Here is a 25,579-nt window from a genome sequence, read left to right on the forward strand (position 1 = left end):
AATATACCACAGGACTGCCCCCTGTACTACTAATGTACAGTCGCAGCTCCTAAATGCTTCATCAATGCACAGTCCCCTCAAATTGTCTATGGTATGACCCCAGTTATGCTCATTGGGGGGTAAAATATAACTCTCAACCACGGAATGGGTAAGGCCAGTCTCTAATCAAATGGGATAGGTTAACTGGCTAGGCTAAAAATGGCTTGCAAGGGCAGCCAGCTTAGTACTTTCATATAAACCTCAATAAGTTAGATGAAAGGGAAATTCAAGCAACTTTAGTGGCTGACAGAGTGCAATGAAGGGTGTAATGAGTCATACTAGTCACTAAGTTTGCAATTCTAATGAACATACTTCAATGTTTGTTATTAGAGAGGTCTGTATGTTGATAAGGATTGGTGCTCCATATAGGAGTGAAGATAGGAGTTATGTGGTAGCAAGTGTAGACTCGGTGGATGTGTTAAGAAAATGTTTGTGCCTATAGAAAATTCCAAGTGTTTTTTTTTTTCTTCTGGACATAAAGATAGAATCTGAGATTATCATCAACTGTCATTTGTAACAGTTTTGTGTTGGAGACTACATCAATTTCTGTATTGTACAGTGAGAGGATTTTAAATTTGGTTTTATCTTGACTGCATGATTTTGGGAATTAATTTGGAGAAGCTTGGTATTCTTAAGGTTTAGAACAAGTCGGGCATTACTGAGGCAAGTCTCAATAGAAATGAAATCCTCTTATGTTATGTGTTGAAGGTGTAACATATAATAAGCGGAGTATGTAAGTGAGAAGTTGTCTGCATACTGAGTAAGGGAGGTTTGACAGGAAATATGTGAAGATTGATGGTGAAAATGTTAAAGAGGAGGAAGCCAAAAACTGAGCCATCAGGAATGCTGATGATGTTTGGCAGATATGGACTGACAGAGAGAGCCTTGCCATTTTACAAATCGCTGTCTGTTCGAGAGATAGCTATGGAGCCAGTAGTATGTAGTTATTGTGGGAGTTTAGAGTGAGAAACTGTATCAAAACCTTAGACAGTTAAACAATAATGAGAAGACATGTTTATCTGAGTCCTTCGCTATATTCAAAGTGTCCATGAATGACAGTAAGGTAGAGACTGTAGTGTGGGCTGCTGAAAAGCAGTGTGGAGCAGGGGAAATAATGAAGAGGTTGTTTGCAGACACATTTTTCCTACGAATTTTGAGAGAGGGGACAGCACATCAATAGGGTGAGAGTTAGATACATCTGTTGAGTTACCTCCTTTGTGCAGGGGAATGACATAGGACGTTTTCCATAGGATGGGGGCATAGGCTTCAAGTATAGGTCTATTTGTTAGGATGCTTAGTGTGTAGGCTATGGCCTCTGCAGCTAGTCTAAGGTCATCTTGTGGGAGGTTGACAGCAGAGGTGTAACAGAGTTTGAGCTTGAGTATTAGCTTTTTATAGTGGTAATGGGGACAGGCTGTAGAATAAAGAAGATTGAATTAGTAGATACTGATTGTTTCAGGGAGGACAGAGGTTGAAAGCAACCTGCTAGAAATGTTGGGAGAGGTGGATATAGTAGAAAGTGAATGAGAAGAGGTTAGACAGGGATTGGCTAGTCTGGTGTGGTGCATTAATGGTTATGGAGGCAATGGTTTCAATAAATTAGGTTTTAAATTTGCAGGGGGTGTTATCAGGAGATGGACTGGGTTCTTTTTCTTTGATGCAAAGTTTACTAGTCAGGTAACTGAGGAACAGAATTTTTCAGGGTATGTTTGTAGTTGGTTTGTTCATGTGTATAGAAGCGTTTTTAATCATTATTTACTAGCCAGGTTTCATAACCTGGTTATGGTTTGTCTAAAATAGCTGAAGGTTCCAAGCTTTGTCTTCAACTGTCATAAGATGGTTACTCTATTTAGAAATCCAAGAATGTAAAAAAGAAAAAAAAAAAAGGGTGTTTAGAAATATCAAACTGAAGTAGTTGATGGCATCATCTAAATGAAGTACTTTAATATGAACTAGTTCATGGCTTTTAGTTTGTTGATAAATGACTGTTGGTTAAATGCTGAAAGACTGCACATTATTTTAAATTCATATTGTTAGGACAGATTATAGTTCTAAGGACATTTGCTGGAAAGGCGTCAATTAGAGTGCTGGGAAGTGTTGGCGGAGGAGTGAATTTAATTGGGTCAGAAACCATAATCCAGTCAAGGATTGTGCCCCCATCATTAATTTTATTGTATGCAGTTGTTTTAATAAGTTCTTTAAACTCAAATAGATCAATATTATAAAGTGGGAAATCAGAAGTTCGGTTCTGACAGCTGATATTAACATCACCTATTAAGATAGTTTCATTAGAGATTGCATCAGATGTCCAAGAGTATATAGTCAGGTATAGGAATATTGTTACTAGGACAGATATAGAGTACAGTAATGCACAGGCTTTTAGACTCATTTAAATTTAGGAAAGTGACAAGTACTTCAGGATTAGACAATTGTGGGATAGTTTTTTACTATGGGGAAGGTATGCAGAAAATAGGGTGAAGTAAAGGTATTCCACCTGCTTTCTTTTGAAGTCTATAATTTCTAAGTATAGTGTAGTTGGGGGTGGAAAAACTCTGAATCATTAATATTAGGTTTGAGCCAGGTTTCAGTAATGGCTAAGATGTCTGGAGTATAGTGTGTTATCCGAGCATGAAGTTCAGTGATTTTATTACACACAGTATGTAGTTTTACTGTAACAAGGTACCAAGTTTTTGGTGATGTTATGAAAGTAGGAAGGAGAAATGATTAGTGCTGAGTAGGGTTAGCTGTAGATACAGGAGGATTAAAAGTGACAAGATTATGAGGTTGAAGAGAGAAGTATTGTGAGTTAGAGGTGGAGGGAGTGGTTAAGGTGGGAATTGGAGATATTCTGCCTGGTGTGCAGAATCGTGAGGATACTACTGTCTTGTCTGGGTTATGAGGTGGGTTAAGAGGACCTCAGTTAGGGTGGATGTCACCACATAGAGATGTTGGAGGCACAGAATGTGGACATAATACCATATTTTAATTTGATGGGTGGTGAGTGTTATAGTTTATACACTGATAGGTGGGAGTAAGTATTTTATATCAAAAACAGAAGCAGGCAGGTATGTTAGAGAAGCTGGGAGTGATTGTATGGTAACTACTGGTGAAGTCATAACAGGCCACAGAGTTGATAACGGTAGATTTATGGTTTGGTGGTGTTATGGGTGTGGCTACAAGATGGGTTAGAAGGAGAAGAAATACAGTAAGCAAGGTAGGTAACAGCATGATTAAAGTTCTAGGGCAGGAACAGAGAGAAATTCCTGGGTAAGAGATAAGGAGGAGGAGTGTAAAGTATGGGTGAGTAATGTATGGATGAATAGAGTAGCAGGAAGAAAGCAAGGTACTGAACCAAGAGAGAGGTTATGGGATCTTAAGGGAATGAGATTTGATACCTGATTGGTTAGAAAAATGATGGAGCAACAGGAATGAGTAGTAGTAAGGGAAAAATTGTGTATAAAGAGCAAGACAGATGTATCTGTTAACAAAATGAGAGATTTGGGTGTAGGAGATACAAAATAGAAGTGTGAATGTATGAGTTTATAATATATGTACAGGAGAGGCTAGAGATGTACTGTAGGGACAAGGAAACTGATAGAGGGAGAGGGTACAGAGTACTACAAGAGGAGGTAGAGTGGGGATGTGTGTGATGGGTAAAGTAGAAAATAGAAGACAATGAAGAGAGGTTAATTTGGGGTAGAGTTGAGGCAAGTATAAAGGTAGTGCAAGTGGGGGTGGTAACTGGGGGTAGGGTAGGGGGTGGGAGTGAACCATAGTGTAGCAAAGTTGAATGGAACAAGACCCACAAAAGTTGGACTAAAATCCTAGTCATACAGAATCAGTTAGTCAGATATGAAGTCTGCTATATGTTAGTATCTGATCGAAGAAGTCAGTAGTCTTTTTAATACAGACAGTATTTTAATATTGAAAGCAGTTTAGTAGTCTAATATAGAGAGTATTTTAACAGATCAGACATTAAAACTGATTTTAAGGACAGACACTGGAAGATAATAGTGATAAATGCTGAGTTGGTAGCTATATATAACCACCATGAATGACAGTATTCGAGAAGAGAAAGTAAGGGGATGAAAATTGGCAAGGAAATGGAAAATGTACAGAGGGAGGATAAGATGTACTTAAAAAAGGAAGTGGAAAGCAGACAAGGAAAGGAAAACAACGGTCTTACAAATATATAGCAATATTACTGCTAGAGAGCTGGTTACAGCAGTGGCGGGAACACACGGACTTGGCTAGCAATGGGAGGCTAATGAAGGTGGGATGAAGTTCTCTGGCAGGGTGTAGCAGTAAGCAAAGCAGGTGGAATGCATTACTACAATATCATAGCAGAGTTTACAACACTGTCATTTAAGATTAAAACTTGGTTGAAGTTTAAGATTAGGATCCGCATACACAGCATAAAATTACTGATGTTCTGCCTAGCAATGTGGAGCTCTACCATCATGATGTTTTCCATCAGGTAAATGCACATATGCAGTCTGCACATTCACAGGGCATGGAAAGGGCAGAATTAGTGTGGGGGTTGAAAGACTTGGCACACTTGCCAAAGGATGTTCATGAGGAATGATTTTTTCTTTTTTCCCCTCATAATTATGATACAATTAAAAGAAAAGGCATCTGCATTCAGGTTCAATGCCCCTTGTCTTGGTTACTCAAAGGAGTAACATTGGGCAGTGATATATCATGTACACTGGTCACACACCTGAAATCTAACTCCTAGAATGTCATTAGTAGAGTTGAAAAACTGCTGACCTAACTAGTCTTGTGATGCAGAAGTAGAGGTACATCTGAGATGTTGGCAACACAACTACTGGCTTTCATGGTTGGCATTTACCATGGGTTGGTAAAATGACCTGAGGCCAGGCCTCATTTCTCTCTTTTTCTTGCTTTCTCCCCACCATTTGTACAGTGGGAGTTTGTACATCACCAGTAGTGACTGTAATAGTCAGAGGAGTGCCACTTCACTTACCTAACCACAAGGGCTAACTTTTGACTGGTAACATGTACACGGTTTAGATGGATCAAAACATCTGTAGCTGGATTATCACATCAAATGTCACACAGCTGCCTCTTTACTTGCACTGTACAGCCCTCTCCCACCTACACACTATCCACACTTGTTTTGTTCAAAGTACCTGCAGTTTTAGTAAAGTAGTTTCAAATAAAGTCTATTTTTTCCCTTCCAAAGCAAACAAGGGCTCAGGCAACAATTAAAATATTTAATTCTTAAAAATAATGTTCCTACATTAAAGTATCATGATCAGCTCCCTGAGGAAGTATTTTAGCACTGCTACGCCACAATGCTTGGTCCTTCTGGTTGGGGTACCCTCATTGTGGTATCTGCATGTTCTCCCTATGTACTGAAGAATGAATACGTAAATTAACATTTTTATTACTATCAGAATATTTTAAATGTTATAACTGTAGAACCAACATGCAAGTTACTGCTATGAAAAAGAAGATTGAAAGACTTATTTCACCAATCCCTGTCATAAAATCCAAATAAATTATTATGTAAAATCGGTAAAATTAAAAACAGAATTATAAAAAAAGAATGAGAAGAGAATCATGGTTAACAGGATTTCTTGCCATGGCCATCCTTACGTCTGAATGACACAAATTATACTGATGCTTTTATTTCAAGGTAAGTTTTGTTTTAATGAACAGGGACACAAAAAAAAAAGTCTTATAAATAATGAGACTTACGAAGCTGTTCTCAGTTTTCTACGTAAGAGATAGTCAATCACATCAGGATCAGTTTGAAGAAGACTCATCAAGACCTCGTTTTGTATGTCTGCAGACACCTAAACAAGAAACAGAAAGCAATAGTCACAAAGGTCATCTTGTAGCTCAGAGATTTGTGATGGTGAGACCAAAACCTCATACCTTTCAATTTCATTTTGCAAGAATTCAAAACAAGGGCCTAACATCAGGGACAGATTTCAGATATTGCTCTTATAAATGTAGAAAGTTGCTAAAATAACAGATTTTGCATTAGCATGCAGTTCTTAAAGCATATGAAGTCTAAAACTCGATGATTTGGCAGAAAAAATGCACTAGGAGCAGACTTGAAAATATAGAGCAAAACTTATACATTCTGCAAAATTTTAGACACTTGAGAGATATGCCTCTGGACCATTTGTAGATGAGAACTGTACTCCAAACAGCTGATAAACTGCAGACTAAACCAGACCTACATTCCCAAAGTTAGATAGTAAAAAGAATGCTTACTATTATGTTATATACATACAGAATTCAAACTCTGCAAGTATTGTATTTTCTTGATATTTTTCGCATTTTTAATTTCTCCAAATCTTTTGGGTTTCTAATAACTTGATGGGAATGGACTCATTCCTAAGTCAAAGTATGATTAAAGTTCATGAAATTAGTATTGTTTCACTCTTTGATGTTAGCCAACAGTGCTCTTCGCAGCAACCATAATGTGCCCAGTAATGACTGCTTCTGCAATTCGTTGAGTTGTTACATGAATTGATAACATATCTAAATACAATTGTAAATTCTTTTTTATAAGACCAGTTGCTCCTGCTACTATTGGAACTGCCTGGCTATCTTTCTTCCACAAGGCTCTCATTTCTGCCTGCAGATCACGGTATTTTATGACTTTGTCTCTCTGAACGCAAGACACTGTAGTCACTGGGTGTGGTAATTTCAATGATCAATGCTACTTTTGTCTTCTTTTCTTGGACCACTATATCTGGTTTTCTAGCATCTGTCTTTTGAACTGTTGGTATTGGGTGATCCCATGTGATATAAACTTCATCATTTTCTATGATTCTTAACATTAATACGTTGGTATTACAGAGGGTAGAACAATGTCACATCATGCAAAATGTAGTACATTTCAAGAAATTTACATTAGCGTGGCACATAATGCATAAACCCTATGGTTTTGTGTTTTATGCAGTTTGGTCCTGTCCCTGGTTGAAAGTTCCATCACAGTACATTTACAAATTTCTTCCAGAAAAAATCTTTAACAACAGGTCCCCAAAGTTCTTTTAAAGAGAGAAAGTTCCAGACTTAGCCCCTGTGTGTGGAGCAAGGGGCATGGGACTTCCAGGACCAAGAAGAAACATGCTTCCTGATAACAGCAAATCTGAGTATCAGCACCACTGAAACACCTGTAAACTCTGCATCCACAGAGCTATATGCTTCTCACAGTTGCATGTTTAATTTGTAGTGCAGCTGACACGGTAGTTCATCCACACACGTATAAACATGCACACACACACACAGTCTCCAACATGCTTTTCCCCAGTAAAGATTGCACAGCCTACACATACCCATATCAACCTGTGTAAGGTTACATTCACGAGTAAGGAAAGCTGCAGCTCGAAGAGGAAAACAATCCTTCCTAACACATGTAGCATCTTGAACAACCATTGCCTTTTTCAGTCCTAACTCGCTAGCACTGAACACAGAATCGCCATGGAAAAGTCTGACCCACTACTGAAGATATAAGCATGTCCACTGCAGTACGTGTTAGGTTTGAGGTTATTGGAGACCGTTTATTTTTCAGAACCACTCGCAGTAAGACGTTGTCCTGTTCAATTCTCAGCTAAAGTGTCTTCTGTGTGGAGACATACGTGAATGGACGTACCTTCGTTGAAGGTTGTGCGTCAGGGCTGGCAACCCAGTACATAAAAATCTACTGCCAATCATTAGCAGACCAGAGTTCCACTGTGGTGACCCCTAACCGGGAAAAGCCAAAAGATACAACAACATGCATTTTAATATAGCTGTACTTCCGCACTTTTATGAAGCAAACCCCTCACCAACCAAGCTGATGACTCAATGTTGTTTCTCCTCCTGCAATGTCCTCTTGACTTCCTTCTTCTGCTCCAGTGAGGACAATGTTCAATATTCTATACTTCAGAAACCAGGACTTATAGAATTTTCAAGAAGCCTGCCTCCAATCCGTCTAGTATCATAAACTCTATCACCCAAATAGTCATCTGATGCCTTTTTAAACAAACAAATGATATCCATTTTTCTAAATCTAGGAGGTAGGGAATTTCACCAGCAACAGCTCTAAAATCAAAAGAATTGCCCAAAACTCCATGTTTACATTTAGGGATTACCAACAAACTAATCTTTCTCTCTAGTTCCTTTATTGTGATGGTTTTTGTTACACCCATACTAACTCCTAAATTTTCAGATTTAAAACACATACATAAATATTAAAATCAGCTATAAATAATCTATATCTTACAGAAAATAAAGACATCTCCCCAAGTCTATTTTTATATGTCTTTCCCTAAAATCTTTGATCTGTCCGGTATAAAATTTATATAATTTAACCTATAGCCGTGGTGGTACAGCAGTAGCATTGTTGCCTCACAGCAAGAGGTTGTCCTGCTCGATTCTCGGCTGGAGTGCCTTCTGCGTGGAGTCTGCATGTCCTCCCCGCAGTCGAGTGGCCTCCGAAAGACATGAGTGAATGGGCGTGCCTTCGCTGAAGGTTGGGCATCGGGCTGGCAACTCGGCACCATAAAAAAAAAAAAAAAAAAAGCTACTGCCAATCATTAGCGGACCGGAGTTCTGCTGTGGCGACCCCTAACCAGGAAAAGCTGAAAAAACAAACAACATTTACAATAATTTAACCTGTAATGAATTAAACATACAAACATTCCCAGCATATTCTAAATTAGGTCTTAATATGGTCTTAAACACTGGGACCAACAACTTTTATTCCTAAATCCTTAGCATTACTCACTATGTCCAAAGTAATGTTATTCAGTGCATAATGACGGAACTTTTATTACTACCAAAAACAAGAGCAATTGTAATGACATGTTACATCATACAGCAGGTCTAAGATATTTCCACTGCATACCCTATATTTCATCCTGCAATGGATAGCAATGCAATGCTCTTGACTGATATAAAAGTACCTTGAGTTTATTGCCTCAGACTATGCAAGGCTTTGGTGTCGCCTCTCACTTTACTAATGCAGTTCATCATTTCTTCACTAGAGGGTGCTATACCACTGTCTCCCTGAAGAACGTCAGCCTGACAAAGTTGTTCGATTAAATTAGAAAAATGGCCTTGGCAAAGCACAAGGTTTACAGTGAAACTGTGATCGTTATGAAGTCAAACATCCAGCTACACCTGTACATCATTTATATATTCACTTGCATTTTAAATACTAAAAAATAATTAATGTGACTCTTCAAGTCACAAACTTTTTCATATTCCTTATTTCACAAGTTTGAGAGAAAAATCTGATGTTTAAGCCAGATGTATCAATGGTGTCAAGTACACATTGGTATTAGCATCATAAAGGTACAACAGACTTAAATAATTACCCCAAAGGAATTCCGCAAACATATTAAAGAATGAGACATAAATAATAAACTTGTCACAACAAATATTTATATTTATAAAATGCATCCATACTGCCCTATCAGATATTATGCACATATCCTCTTCGGAGCGTAGCATAGAGGTTAATGTTGCTGCCTCACAGCATTTGATTCTCCAGTCTGGCTCTCATCTAAGCTCCTTCTGCATTGGGGGCTGCATGCTCCCCATGCATCTACTTGCATTTCTTATGAGATGCTTTGTTTTTCTCCCACATTCCAAACAGATAAAACAGAGTAAAAAGATTTAGTCCAGATAAGATTGCATTAGCATGCAGCACTGTGAGACTCTCGCTCTCTCTGATGCCCTCCCAGCAGGGGGGGATAAAGAATAAAGATGCTTCTTTGTTGAAGTTTCAAGAAGTTTATTCAGTTAAGTAGGTAGATGGACTACTGCTCTTGTTCTAAGGAAGATGAACGACTGTTCTCGTTCTAATACATTACATTCAACAAGTCGGTTATTTAAAAGCAGTTGCACACAATAGTGGGAGGGATCAGGAGAGCTGACTGCAGGACAATCTGGGAGAGGGAACAAGAAGCCAATACCAAAGCTTAGAGATTAGTCCCTTATCAGAATACTCCTGAACTGCCCATAAGGGTTTACCAGCTTGTGGAACCTTCTTCTTAGTTACAGCCTATCCACTCCTGTCAGCTACACCACTCACCCAACCCTTTTAACCCCACCCTCTTCTACCTTACTCAGTCAATCCTCTCCACCCCCACCTCCATTCAACTCTACTGCTCACCTGTCTACCCACCTCCATGCACCTCTACTCCTCTTTATTTACCTCACCTATAGCTCCATCTCCCTCAATTCTTCACCTCACCTACAGCTCCACTTCCCTCAACTCATACCATATCAATCACTCAAACTCGCCAACACTCCCTCTATGATACCACTCCCCTCACACCCACTCACTCACCAACATTAGCCCACAACTCTATCTACTGCACCACACTACTCCAGCCTTTCAAACAGATACGCACTCACTACCCAAAGTCCCATACTGTAAGTTACCACAAATTGATTATCAAACTTAGATTCCTTCTATTGCACTCTGTAAGACAAACTAAATTCCATGCTGACATCCATCCCAACCTAGGACCTAACAACGACCGCTCACCCTGCCACCATTCTCCCTCACCTGTCACCCCAACAATTCCAGTTAATTCATCAAACCACTCCCACACCTACCCCCTCTACCAAACACCTCTAATTCAGACCTGCTCTTCACCAACTTCAGTCTCCGTAGCATAATCAAAAAGGCTAGTGATTTCAATGCAGCCCTAGCCAGCTACTCTCCAGACATAGCTGTGATTACAGAAACCTGGTTAAAGCCCCACATAAAAGACACAGAAGTCATCACTTCTGGTTATAACATCATAAGACTAAACAGATTAAATAAAAGAGGTAGTGGAGCAGCCATTGTATTCAAAGACACCCTTAAAGTTGTTCAACTAAGCTCCACTCCACCCCTGACCTGCCCAACTCAGAAATCCTAACTGCCTGCCTAGACATCAACCCAAACAAATCAATAATTATCATAGCCACCTATCTCCCTTCCTGGTAATAACCTGCACACCACAGAAAGTCTCCTAGCCTGGACATCTAGCAATTTCAACTATCATTCTAGCTGACTTCAACCTTGACTGGCATTCCTGCTTATCCAACACCACCAATTTTCTAAATCTATTTAACTTCACCCAAACCACAACATGTCCTACCCACATACAGAAATGCTCCAAAAAAACAGTCTACATTAGTCTGGATTTTAACTAACAAGCCCAACCTTGGTTACTTAGCAGGGTACCTCCTGGATTTCCTTGGTGACCATACTCCAACCTTCCTATACAGAAAACATATCCATATCCAATGCAACATCACTTACAAATGCATCCATAGCAAGAAACACTTCTCCCCCTCGTTATTCAATCAACTGCTACAACAATGCAATGGGGCTCCACTTAAAATCTCTAACTAGATACGGCAGTATAATACTTTAACAATATCTTCCTTAATATACTTAATAATCTCACTCCCATCAGGAAAGTTTGCTCAAAAGCCAAACTCATGCCCTGGCTAACCTTGGACACCAAGCTGTTACTAAAACTCACAGACAGAGCATGGGTCGCCTATCACACTACCAGAGACAAATCAAGCATCTCTATCAGCAGCTTAGAAATCTAGCTAAAAATTAAATAAGGAAAGACTAACAAGATTACTTCCTGACCTGTCAACAGTCACAACAAAACAACCCCCAGAAATTCTGGCAAAGCATTAGCTATCTCCTCAATCCTGACCACTCCTCAACCCTGGTCCCAACCTCTTCGGACAACATTGACTCGATTGCTACACAATTCAACTCCCATTTTATTAATATTCTCTCTCTCCTAGGTGACCAACCTAACAACCGTCTCACCCTCCCCACTCCAACTCTAGATCATCCCACCCCCTTCACTTTTACACCCATCCAAACTAGCTACATAAAAACACTACTAACCAAGTTAAACCCTGCTATGTCGCAGCTGACCTACTTCCAAATGAATTTCTACAAATAGCAGCTCCCTCTATTGCCTACCCCATATCTATCTTGATTAACTGCTCCATTTTAGAATATCTTCCAACTCTATGGAAAATATCCCATATCACTCCCCTCCACAAAGGTGAACAGTACAAAGAACTTACAAACTACTGTCTCATAGCCATCCTTTCAAGCCTTGCAAAAATACTAGAAAAGTAAATCCACAATCAACTCCTCAACCACGTCCTTAGGCACAACCTATTATCCAGTTCCCAACACGGCTTTAGACCTAAAGAGAGTACCAGCACTGCCCTGATATCTTTCACCATCACCATTCATCTATTAAATGAAGGACAACTTGTCTCCTCTATCTTTTTCGATTTGTCCAAAGCTTTTGAAACAGTCTCCCACCAGCTACTACTAAACAGGCTCTCATTCTATGGTCTAGAGTTCACATTTGTGGTGACTTGGTTCCATAGCTATCTTACCAATCATCATCAAGCTACTAAATGGGAAAACAATCTTTCTCCCCTTCCCCCCATTTCTGTAGGCATAACCAAGGCTCCATACTTGTCCCTCTCCTCTTTAGCATATTTACAATGACCTTAGCTCTGCAAATAATCATGCCTCCATTGACCAATATGCCAATGACTCTCTGCTTACCTGCTCAGCATCATCTCTACAAGAACTTCAAGTAAAAATGCAGTCTTCCTTCCAAGACACAGAAAAACACTTCTCTGAACATCAACTTATTCTAAACCCAAACAAAACCAAGATAATTGTTTTCAGCAATAAGAAATCCAATCCTTGTCAGTCCCAACTCTCAATCATTTCCGCCAATGGCACAAAGTTAGTTCCCACTAACCAAACTAAACTTCTAGGTGCAACAATTGATGAACATCTAAAATTTGATAAACATTTCACTGACAATCAAAAAAGTGCATACCAAATTAAGCACCCTCTAGAGGGCAAAACCAATCCTAACTCAGCGCTAGGCTGGCCACTGCTCAGTCTCACCTGCTTTCGACCCGCCTTTACGGCTCTCACATATTCACTAACCTGCGTAAAACCAACCTCAACAATCTAGAAGCCTGTTACAACAGAATAGCCAAATTTGCCACCAATCACCCATATAGGACTCGCCATTGTTTGGCTCTCTCTCAGCTAAACTGGCTCAAACTCCCTAACCTTTTATCCCTCAAGTCAACTCACTATAGTTCACAAAATTGTCCACCAACCCAACAACCTCCCTGCTCTTGCTAACCTAGTACAACCAAGCTTTAATCTCAGGCCCCTTACAAAATTGCCAAAGTATGGAACACACTTCCTCAGCCCATCACTAAAAACCCTATCATGAGTTCAAAAACTCCTAAAAGACTACCTGGCAAATCACTGGGTTTGCTCCTGCCATAATCCAAGGTTAATAACTTCCAAGCATCCCTCACTGTTTGCACCCTCCCATAATATTAGCCCTTCTGTTGTATCTGCACACATGAGAATACTACATTCTCCTACTCTGTAGGTAGCAGGTTCCCTCGAACCTTTGCTCACAACTGGACATCCAATAATAACTATCACTACTCTAATATATTGCTACTTCAGCAGTAACTGTTTGCTGGAATTTCAATTGTTCTTCTTTTGCTCAATATTGTGACTCTTTATAGATTAAGTCTAATACTTTGGAACATATGATTTCTGTAATGTGTTTGTAACTGGCTTCTTATCCAGTCCTGTATCATCTGTAATATGCCTTGTACTTCACACTGCCTTATTGCTATATATTGGAGCTTTTCTCCCAGAGTCTCCACTGAAAACAGACTGCTAGCTCAGTCAGACATTACCTGGTTAAGAAAATGAAATAAATAATATACATAAACAGGTTTATTTTTATTTTTAGCATGACAACACACCATGACCAACCTACATTTAAGAAAACATTCTCATGAGGGTCACCAGGTTTGTAGAATGGTTTACAGTTCGCAATGTTTACGAAGCTATGGACAGACTAACTTATTTGCATCACATGTAGTGTAAGAAGCTGTGCCTGTCTTTGTGAGGCTCATATTCCTTGGAGCTAATTATGAAAACTATTACAGAACTTTTTCCAGTCCTTGTCAATGCTTGTTTCACATGTAAAATGACAGGCTGTGGCCAGTTTTACGGGGCTCATATTTGCTGAAATACTTTATGAAACAGTAGTTTTCTCTTAGTTGGCAAAAATTACAGCATCTGCTTTTAAGAGGCTCATATATTAAATTTATGTGACCAGTCCCTGTTCTTCCTACTTAAGACAGCCCTCTCCCTTTTCGCATGCAGGGAAGGCAGTCATTTTAGAGCCTTACAAGGTTTCTCCAATTTTTTGAAAAATACATGCATCCAGAGAAATAGCTTATAGTGGAAATAAATCATGGTGCTCATTTTTGCATCTAGGTAAGAGGAAAATGAAAGTACAGTTTGGGAACTCAGAACTTTGTATACATGCTTTTTGTGTCCATAGAGTAAAACAATCCACAGACTGGAACTACAGACTATACAAAACCTTTACAAAAATAAGTAACTCCTCTCTACTTTATGCACAAGCAAAGAGAGCCTATAGTGGAAAGAATACAATATTGTGGAGTACAGCCCAGGGATAACAATTTTCACTCCACTGCAAAGTACAGCTGCGGTGGTGGTGCTGTGGTAGTGTTGTCGCCTCACAGTAAGACGTTGTCCTGTTCGATTCTCAGCTAAAGTGTCTTCTGTGTGGAGATATGCGTGAATGGGTGTACCTTTGTTGAAGGTTGTGCATCAGAGCTGGCAACTTGGCAAGTAAAAATCTACTGCCAATCATTAGCGGACCGGAGTTCCGCTGTGGCAAACCCTAACCGAGAAAAGCCGAAAGACACAACATACCCTTGACTGCGGTGGTGGTGCTGCAGTAGTGTTGTCGTCTCACAGAAAGATGTTGTCCTGTTCGATTCTCAGCTAGAGCATCTTCTGTGTGGAGACATGCGTGAATGGTCGTACCTTCGTTGGAGGTTGTGCGTCAGAGCCGGCAACTCAGTACGTAAAAATCTACTGCCAATCATTAGCGAACCAGAGTTCCTCTGTGGCGACCCCTAACCGGGAAAAGCCAAAAGACACAACAACTCTACTGCAGAGTACAGAAATTATGTTAAATTCAGGCTAAGTGGCTAGAACATCTAAACCTGGTGTTTATGGGGTATCCACACTGACAGTGTTGGTGGTCTCAGAGTGTAGATCTATGATGTTCCATGCTGGGGTCTTTATTATCAAGCCTCTTCCTCAGTCCACCACCTAGTGAGGGCTCTTCTGTTCAGATTCTTCCTCTTTAGATTTCAAGTGGTGAAGTCAGTGCAAATAAGGGCTAGATAGTTCTGTCTGTAACTAGATAAAGGGCTGGAAACCGGGAGAGATCAAGTGGAAGAGTCTCTAACCAATCTCCCGGGAGAAGAAGGGTTGCCATGGGGTTGGGGGTGGAGTTATGTGATGTAAGAATGCATACAGTAATGCTTAAATATACAATGTAAACATTGTTAAAAATACAGAATTGCATATACTATAGTATAATTGACTAGGACTTAGATGAATGCTGCGTGGCTGCACTAAAAAGGGGAGGGGCTAATTATATTTGCATCACTCTTGTTGTCTTAGGGTAGTATCACAACAAACTAAACCTGTAAATTTTGGAATAGAAACTCCAGTACAGTAGAACCTAAGAACTAATGTACCATCATTCATCTGTGTTTGAATAACAAAGCACATACATAGAAGAATCATATGCTAGAAGCTGCTTAGCATTGCAGTTTTTTTCCCTTCCCTAAGCATTGCTGCTTTTAGAAAGAATTGCAGCTTGTTTTGCTACACAAGTGCTCTATGCAAACAAACTGCATATTTCAAAAGACAATGTGATCTTCAGCTCGGCATACTTTTTATGTATGCATTGGACTAAAGAAGCTAGAATACTCCTGACTTTCCCTGACACAAAAAAATCCTTTTAGGTTGCAGCCAGTCATTCACACATCTAATATTTTTATTACAAGCAACTGCACTAATTTACTGTTTTTAAAATCAAAATATGTGTATTTGGGTGGAGGTGGGGGGGGGGGGGGGTCACAAAATGAAGCCAATAGTAAAATTATGTGTTGCAAGACTGGATTTTTATTCAAGGCAGTTTGCAGTATTTGACTAAATTACCACTAACTGCAAAATCAAGAAAAAAAAGAGTTAAGATTCCATCAAACTGGACAGTACATTCACTCATTACCTTCTGTGTCATGCTATTTTAAATGAATACAGAAATTCCATAAACACAACTGCACGTTATTGTTTTGGTATTGTCAAAGATTGCAGACAACCATCATGTGCTACAAATAATGCTCATATTTCTGATGAAGCTTCTTTTTTTTAATTTCAGTAAAATATTAAAAGTCATATTATTTTTCTAATCAGGACAAAGCCTGTCAAGGGACAGTTAGAAACAAAACAACAACAGTCATTCTACAAAAAGCAGAGGATGTTAGAGTGGTAGAACTCATAACTCTCAACTTCTTTGCTCAAAATTCTAGTCAAAGCCAAAAATAATGGGGTAACAAAGGCAAAAAAAGGGAAAATTTTAAACATAATTATAATTCACTAAAAACTTAACTGAACAAGAGGTTTTGCATCAAGATGCATTTTCCAGATTGAGAAGTATGAAACTAATATATGGCATTACTGACTGGGCTGTATTTCTCAGTAATTTACCCGAACATCAGAAATGTTATGAGTGTCAGAAATATTAAGCAAAAAGTACAGTTGTGTACCTACCATAAATGTAGATGTTCGAGTGTATTCACTGTTGCAGTCATTACTCTTGGGTTATCCTGCTGGCAGGCTACCCGCAGAATTCCAAAGTCTAGGTCCGGTTGTTGTGGCCTCTTCCTGATGTCAGTAGGTATAAAAGATGCAACCGACGCCATTTTCTTCAGTTTTTCTTGCCCCAGATGTCAGGTGCCCCCAAATTAGTAGGCTGAAAAAATATGCCAATAAAAATGCATGCACAGAAATTACATTTCCTTCATCTACAAGCAAATACACCCAATAGGTTGTATAGGCTAGAGTAGTGCAGATAGACCCAGCAAAGAAAAAGGGGGATGATGACTGCAACAGTGAAAACACTCGAACATCTACATTTATGGTAGGTACACAACTGTACTATGTTCATCGTGTTTCACTGTTGCAGTCATTACTCTTGGGTTGAATCCCAAAGCTGAGAATGGGTGGCTGGGCTAAATAGGATTAGGAGAGGCTAATAGGCCCTGCAGGACTGCAGTGGCAAAGCCTGCTCTGGACTTAGAGTATAGAGGTAAGTGGTAGTGCTTAGTGAAGGTGTGCACTGAATGCCAGGTTGCAGCCTCCAAGATATCTTTGGTTGGTACTCCTCTGAGGAAGGCTGCTGAAGTGGCTGCTGCTCTGGTGGAATGAGGCCTGATGCCCTTAGGCACTGATTTGCCATGTTGAGAATAGCAGAAATGGATGCAATGGACTATCCATTTAGAAATAGTCTGTTTTGAGATCGCCTTTCCTTGTGATCCCATAGCATATGACAGTAAAAGTTGCGCAGTCTTTCTGAAGGCTTTAGTTCTGTCCAAGTAGAAGCGTAGCTGTCTGTGTATGTCCAAAGAATGCAGAATTTTCTCACCCTTGTTCTGTGGATTTGGATAAAAGGTAGATAAGTGAATGGTTTGGTTGAGGGCCACACTGGACACCACCTTAGGCATAAATATACGGTTATTCCTCAGAGTAACCCTGTCTGGATGAAAAATGAGGAAAGGTTCCACAGCCATGAGTGCTTGTAACTCCGAGACTCGCCTTGCAGATGTTATTGCTAGGAGCAGAGCTGTTTTCCAGGATAAGAATTTTATATCTGCTGTTGATGCTGGCTCGAAAGGAGGTAGTGTGAGTTTTTCCAAAACATAATTGAGGTCCCAGGCTGGAATTGGGGCTCTCCTTGGAGGCCTAATGTTTTTGGCCCCTCTGAGGTACTGCCTTATTAAGGGATGAGAAAAAATGGGTGGTTCCGCATTGTAATGGGCTGAAATGGCAGAGGCATGAATCTTAATTGATGAGAAAGAAAGGCCTTTGTTCAGTTAAGTATTGTAAAATCTGAGGGATATTTGGAATGGATGTGTCAATGCCTTGTTCCTGGTTCCAAGCACAGAATCTTTTCCATTTGTCTGCATAAGATTTTCTGGTACTGGGCCTCCTGGCCTCCAAGATAACATCCAAGACAGCTTTTGAAAGAGGAGTGTTCTGAATGGCTACATTATCTGCCATGCTGCCAGACTTAGGGTCCTGAGTTGGCTGTGCAAGAGCTGATTGTTTTGTTAGGTCAGCAAGTGAGACGTTTGAGGCAATATCCATGCTGGACCTTGAGACAAGCTCTTTAGGATTGGGTACCAATGCTGGCGTGGCCAGTCTGGAGCAATCAGTATCATTTTTGCCTTCTCTTGTCTGACCTTTAGGAGTACCCTGGAAAGGAGTGGCAGTGGAGGAAAGGCATATACTGTTAGATTTTTTCAGTTGAAGGATAGGGCGTCCACTTTCCATGCTTGCTTGTGATAAATCCTTGTGCAAAATCTCTGCAATTGGTAGTTGTGTGGGGAGGCAAATAAATCTATGTCTGGGCATGCCCATTTCCTTATTATCATGCTGAAAACTTGCGGATCCAGTTTCCATTCGTGGGGATCCATGAGGTTTCTGCTTAGATCGTCTGCCAGAGTATTTGTTTTTCCTGGCAGGAATTGTGCTTTCAGGTGAGCTTGGAAAGCCAATACTTTGTCCCATAAGGTCATTGCTTGTCTGCAGAGGGGGTAGGAATGTGTACCTCCCTGTTTATGTACCATATGACTGTAGTACTGTCTGTCTTTATCAGTAACTGTCCTGGATGAAGCATGTCCTTGAAAGCTGTCAGGGCATTTTGAACAGCTAGCATCTCTTTTTGATTGATGTGAAGATGCATCTGGTTTGCAAGCCATGTGCCCTGAATACATTTTCCTGCCATATGGGCCCCCCAGGCCTAATCTGATGCATCCATTGTCTATGTTTGCCTGGCTGTGGGTAGACTGAATGGTAGACCCTTGTTGTGGTGACAGGCTTCTGCCCACCATCGAAATTCCTGTTGTAGGCAGGGAATGAGTGCAATTATTGTCTCCAGGCTGCGGCAATGTTGAGTCCAAACACTTTTTAGATACCATTGTATTTTCCTCATATGCAGTCTGGCATATGGAATTAGTAGAATGCAGGATGCCATGAAACCCAAGGCCTGCAGGATATTCCTTGCAGATAAGTGGGTTTTTGTTGCCAATGTCTTGAAGTAAGTAGTCGGATGTTTTTGTTTGTCTGGCGTGAGATAAGCCATCTGCGCAGTTGTATTTAAGCTTGCACCCAGGAATATTATCTCTTGAGAGGGCACTAGTTTTGGTTTCTTTTTGTTTACTGTGTACCCTTAGCCAATTAGTAATCTTTTTACAAACGCCAGATGCTGTAGAAGAATATCTTTGTTCTCTGCTTGAATTAGGCAGTTATCCAAGTAGGGATATATTTGAATTCCTTTTTGTCTGCAAAACGCAATTACTGGTGCCAGGCATTTTGTGAAGACCCTGGGCGCAGTAAATAAGCCAAAGGGCAGTGCAGAGAATTGGTAATGCCTTGAGCCAGCTATTAATCTGAGGAATCTTCTGCAAGATTGTCTGAATGGGACATGCAGGTTATGCCTCCTTTAGGTCCAAAGTTACGAGCCAAGCCTTCTTGCCCAGCATGGGCAGTAGCTGCTGTAGAGTCAACATCTTGAATTTTGGGACTTCCAGAAAAGTATTCAGTATAGACAGGTCCAGTATTGGTCTCCAGGTTTTGTCCTTTCTGGGTACTAGGAAAAGTCTGGAGTAAAATCCTTTCCCCTGCTCTTGTTGTGGTACTTGCTGAATGGCCCTCATGTCCATGAGGACTGTAATTTGGTTTTGTGCCTCTGCCCATTGATTGTGTGGCAGGTCTGGCATATTTTTTGACCTTGGTAGAGTGTGAAAGTGGAACTGTAGCCTTGGGACACTATGTTCAGGACCCATTTGTCTTGGGTAACCATTTGCCAATTTGATGAAAAAAGTGCTAGTTTTCCCCCTAAGCGGGCTGCCAAAAGAGAAGTGCTTGGGTCTGGTAGAGGAAAGTCATTAGGACCATTTCCTGTAAGGCTGTGATTTGTCTTCTCTGCTTTTGGAGGTAGGAGCACCCCATTGTTTAGGCCTGTATGTGCCTTGGGGTTGAGATCTGCCTCTGGGATGCCTGTATCTGCCTCTTTGCGGCCTGTCTGACACTGGAAAGGACCAATTTTTTGAAGGCCAGTTCCAGCTAAACCTGGGTGGCTGTACCTTTAAGAAATCCTTGACTGTCTGCATGGATTTGGCTTTATCCTCCATTTTTTTCAACACCTGTTCTGCTTTAGCACCAAACAAAGTATCATGCTGTAAAGGTGCATCTAGTAATTTTGCTTTAACATGATCAGGCAGATTCTGTTCCTTTAACCAAGCATGCCTTCTAATAACAGTACCTGTAACAGCGGCCCTGCAAGAGGCCTCCAGTGAATCATAACCACATTGCAATGTATGCCTCCCCACTTGTTCAGTTGCATGCAATAAATCCAACAATTCCTTGTTTAATGTACTTTCAGTATTTGTCAACAATTTCTGTTTAAGCAGTGACATTAAATATTGCTGATATTTAAGCATATGAAACTGACAATTTAAAGTCCTTACAGCCAAGGTAGCAGAAGTGTAAACTTTCCCCCCATCTGTCCTGAGCCCTAGAATCCCTATCAGAGGGGACAGGGTTTTTTGCAGTGGAGGCTTTGACCCCTTTGAGACCCTGAGATATAGTTTCTGGGTCAGTAGCGGGGTTTTTATATAGAAATTTATGGGAATCTGGGACCCTGTAGTATCTGTCTGGCTTGGCAGGTGCAGGGGGTAAAGAGTCAGGGGTCAGGTCGGACTCTGAAAATACATCATCTACAATGTCTAGAACAGGTTTAATAGCAAAGGGTCTGTGCTGAGGAAGTAGCAGAAAGTCCCTGAGCCTTTTCTTAGATTCAGAATAATCCTGGCTTTCCCAGTGGAAATGCTCCCTCATGGTATGCAGAGTTTCCTCAAAAGAATAATCCTCAGGAGGAGAGGCTGAAGGAATAGATTCTTCAGCATCAGAATCCTCATAAGGAGGCATGGAGTAATCCTGTTCAGAAGAGGAATCAGAGGAAATAGAAACCTGATCAGAAGAAAGGTACTCTGTCTCTTGCCTAGGCCTGTTATCAGGAGGGGGATGGGAACCCCTGATTAAAGTAATTAGGTCTTCGGCCATTTTGAGCATCTGTTTTTTAGGCATGGAAGTTTGAGCAGGAGAATGCTGCACTTGTTTCTTTGTCTTTAGAGCTGCTTTAGTCTTTGAAGCTGAAGATAGCTTAATATATAGTTGTGTAGGTCTGAAGACACCCTCAGAAGCCGATGCCTCCTCAGCGGCTCCGGACCCATCAGAGGGAATGATTTCCGAGTGTCCAATACCTTGAGTATCCAGAGGCCCAGTCGGCTCCACATGGGAGTCGGAAGCAGCCTGTGGCTCTGAGGTAGCGGGCGCTAGGGGCTGCAGAAGCACCTCACTGAAAACCGGCAAACCGGTGACTGGCCTAGTAGAGGCTTCGTCGTCAGTTTTGGACCTCGGATGTCTATCCTTTTCCTTGTCCTTGCGTTTTTTGAAAACTCCGGTTGTCGGCTGGTCCAAGTAATGAAATGCAAAATCAAACAGACGCTTAATAGTGCGTTGGTTGAAGCTAGCACAAAACCGACATCTAGCAACGTTGTGATCAGGTCCTAGGCAAGGAATACAGTAAGAGTGGAAATCCTTATGAGGTATTTGCTTCCCACAAGAAATACAATTGTTAACTTTTTCTGACATCGGACTGGAGCAAGAAAAAAGTTTCCCCAATGGGGTACTTAGCTTTAACGAAGACTTCGGTTCTGAAATTCGAATTTGAAAATCTGAGGAGTCGGCCAACCGGCACTTGCGAACTGCTTCTGCTTTGGGTACCGCGTGGCAAGAAAGACTGAAGAAAATGGCGTCGGTTACATCTTTTATACCCCTGGCGCACTGACATCAGGGAAGAGGCGACAACCACCAACGCCGGACCTAGACTTTGGAATTCTGGCCGACTGTGGGTAGCCTGCCAGCAGGATAACCCAAGAGTAATGTCTGCAACAGTGAAACACGATGAACATCCAAGGAAGTTCTGCAAGAGAGAGAAGTTTCAATCTAAGGTGGAAGCAGAGCAGTAGCTCTCATCACTCCAATGGTTGGACAAGCTAAACAAACAAATATACATGAATTATGGCAGGAAAAGTGGTCTAGATCCAACTACTTAATAATATACTGTCAATATCAATAACGATTTATAAAATAAAAAAATCTGAAATATACATGAAAATATAAGGTGGTGACATATGTAACCATACTGAAATTTTAGAGAATAAATGGATATTACGGTTTCAAGTCCATCAGCCCCCAGGACTTTATCAAAGTTTTGCCATAAACCAACTTTGAAGGAAACACATGGCAGAATTAAATGATTCATATGACAGAATATATTATTAAATAGTTAGAATTTTATTTTTTAAGATATTGTATTCACCAATATTACTTAAATACTGTATTTCTCTTTAAATGATCTATTAATAATAAAGTTTTAATGTCACGACTTAAATTATAGTATTTAAGAGTGCTTGATTGTATAGTCAAACTATTTGCTTGATGAAGCATTAAAGGCAAAAGTTTTTGTATTACTAGCAACGTTTAAATAAAGCCAGTTTCTTTATAGAGTCTCATGGTGCCGGTTTTATGTTTTTTGTTATGTCAATAATGTAACTGTGGCATTTTTGTTTTAATGCTCTAAAATGTGCTAATTACAAGATGCTAGTTAACTGGCTTTGTCCAGCTGGAAAATAATATTACACAGTGGCAGACAATATATTACTTGTTTGTCACTACCTGCAACACGACAGTGCTGACTCATATGCAAAGGTGAGCTAGTATCAACATATTGTAAAACATACTTTAAAATACATTACTTACTCTATGGCAAAACTCACCAAAATGCATAATTTCATTTCAGATAGTCATATTTTCTTCCCGGAGATATGCCCATAGACCCCCCACCCGCCACCCAGGTTTTTGCACCTACTCAAAATTTCTAATTGTATGATGCCCTTGAGTGGAAGATGAACAGTTATTATGACTTAAGAATCAGTAAGACAGACATTCATGCTTTACATAAACCTTGAGTCTATTAAAAATAAAATAAAATGGTGTTATAAACCTGAAAATCAACACTTTTGTTAACGCTTTAAATACATACAAAGTTACACAGTGCAGCTTCGTTCTTATCTTGACACAAAGAAAGCAGTGTTAAAGTTCTGACTATGGTTATTTTATCTGCAATTAAAGTAGGAACAACGTTCCAACCTATCTTGGTAGCTCAGGTCTTTTAGCAGCTTGATCTTTGGTGTCAGAACCTTCGGGATCACTCCAACTGCTTGCTATGTCTAATAAGACACATCCTAAAGGGGTCATTTTATGTGATGATGGGCCTGTTCAGCACAGAATATACAGGAGTCAGGACATTTCTTGATCTAGAAAAAAATACCCTTTATGATCAGCTGTGCCAGACAGAAGGACTTCCTGATTACTGCTGCAACATGACGTTCAAAGGAAAGGGCATTAATTATACCGACCCAAGTTCCAAGGTCTGTCAACATCTTCATTTTGGAGTACAGTGTTTACTGTGTTATACGGTGGGAGGAGGGATTGTTTGCAAAATGCAATCATGCTGCATTTTTATAGCATTTAGTTTTAGTCCATTTTTCAAGAACATGAATTAACAAGTGTACATTCACTTCGTAGCTTTTACATATCACAACGGGATTGGAGTAGCTCACCCACTTCACAATCATCAAGAAAACCTGCTTAACCAAAGTTCCTTGATTTTAGTCTGGTAATCAGATGTATATGCAGAATAGCAGCAGTCCTAGCATGGATCCCTGTGGAACCTGGGTGGTTACCACCATGCTGTCGAAGGAAGCATTTGCCACTCTCACAGTCTGAGTTCTGTCTCTCGGGCAATTTGCTATTCATCTAAAAGGAACAATCTGGAGCACAATAAGCTTGTTAATAATGTTGGCATGTGGTATGATATCATATGTCCCAATAAGGTAAAGATGTGCTGTAAGAACAGTATGACTACTGTCCACGGCTTACATTATCCTATAAAAATGCACCAGATTAATTAGACAGTATCTACCCTTGGCAAAGCCAAAATGATGGGCATCAATTATTTTAATTTTTTTTTACATCACAGTTTATCAGGTCAGTTATGACCTGTCCCATGGTCTTGCAGAGGTAGCTCATCAGGCTGATAGGTCTGTCCCAGTGAAGTGACACCACAGCTTCGGGACAAAGCTAGTGGAGTTTGAATAGTTGCTGGACTGGGTCTACTAAAATATGTTTATCAGTAACAAAACTAATATTCTGGCTATTTTGGCAATTTTGATAAGTGCCAGCTTCCTTTGCTCAACTGTGCATTCTTGTCTCTCATCGCTTGGTTTAAAGTAGCTAAAAATTATTTTGAATATTTGTGAGTGCGATCAGTGAGGATTGCATATAAAGACGAGTGATTGAACACTCCAAAGGTTTAGAATGACCAAAGGTTCGAGTAAGTTTTATACAAATACTTTTTCTCCGAGTACAATTTAGGCATGTTTTCTGTTTAAAGACGAGACAATTCAAATAATGTTTGGTTACCAAAATCCTGATAATACAGTAGGTAATCAATAAGCCACGTGAAATGGAACCATGAAGTAGCTGAGTTATTTAAACAGATGGATTATGTAAGTGGTACAAACTGCTACTGTTTAGTGTATTGAGGTGTTAAACTATACGATCATCCATGCAGTACCACAGTACCACAATGCTCTAAACAGTAGCAGTCAGTACGGTGTTGCAATACAAACTATACAAATCACTGCTCAAATGAGTTGCAGAGATCAAGGCATTGCATTTGTTTCCTCAGTCAGATATGCTGCTTGTTGAACTGATTTTAGATTGGATTGTTTGGATCTATTTATAATTGTGGGGCAGTTTAACTGTTTTACAGTTTTTACTGAGGAGATTGAAATGACCACACACCAAATTGTTGTGGTTTGACTGCTTGTATCCTGAACTGAATGTGGCCTGAAGACTTTGTGCTGACTCACATATCAGCTTCTCTTTTATTTTGGGATTTCCATCATGTTTATGAAATCCATGTTACTCAGTGTCCTCCCTTTCCAGAAATTTACACTACTTACCAGAGTACTAAAGCTACAATGCAAGTGCTAGTAATCTACTTAAGATGAATGTAGTGAATTATTAAGTGATCATAACCCAGTGTATTATGTGTTCAGGGCATGGTTGTAAAAAAAAAAAAAAAATCATATTGAGAGTGAAGCTCAAAAGGAGAATCTTGTCATCCATGTCAAGAAAAGAGCGGTTTATGATTGGAGAGACAAT

At 40.1% G+C, this 25,579-nt stretch overlaps 1 protein-coding gene across 1 annotated transcript in view; it reads right to left on the bottom strand.

Annotated features, from left to right (window-relative positions):
- Nucleotides 1–25,579, bottom strand: part of LOC122789809 (rho GTPase-activating protein 6-like) — a 442,274-nt gene that overhangs the window by 89,135 nt on the left and 327,560 nt on the right. Inside the window, exon 9 of the mRNA XM_044057251.1 lies at nt 5,764–5,861. Coding sequence (XP_043913186.1) covers nt 5,764–5,861 — 98 coding nt within the window. The remainder of the gene's footprint in view (nt 1–5,763; nt 5,862–25,579) is intronic.

This window comes from Protopterus annectens, chromosome 15.part0 (genome assembly GCF_019279795.1).
Source record: "Protopterus annectens isolate FY-2018-M chromosome 15.part0, PAN1.0, whole genome shotgun sequence".
Classification (NCBI taxonomy): Eukaryota; Metazoa; Chordata; order Ceratodontiformes; family Protopteridae; genus Protopterus; species Protopterus annectens.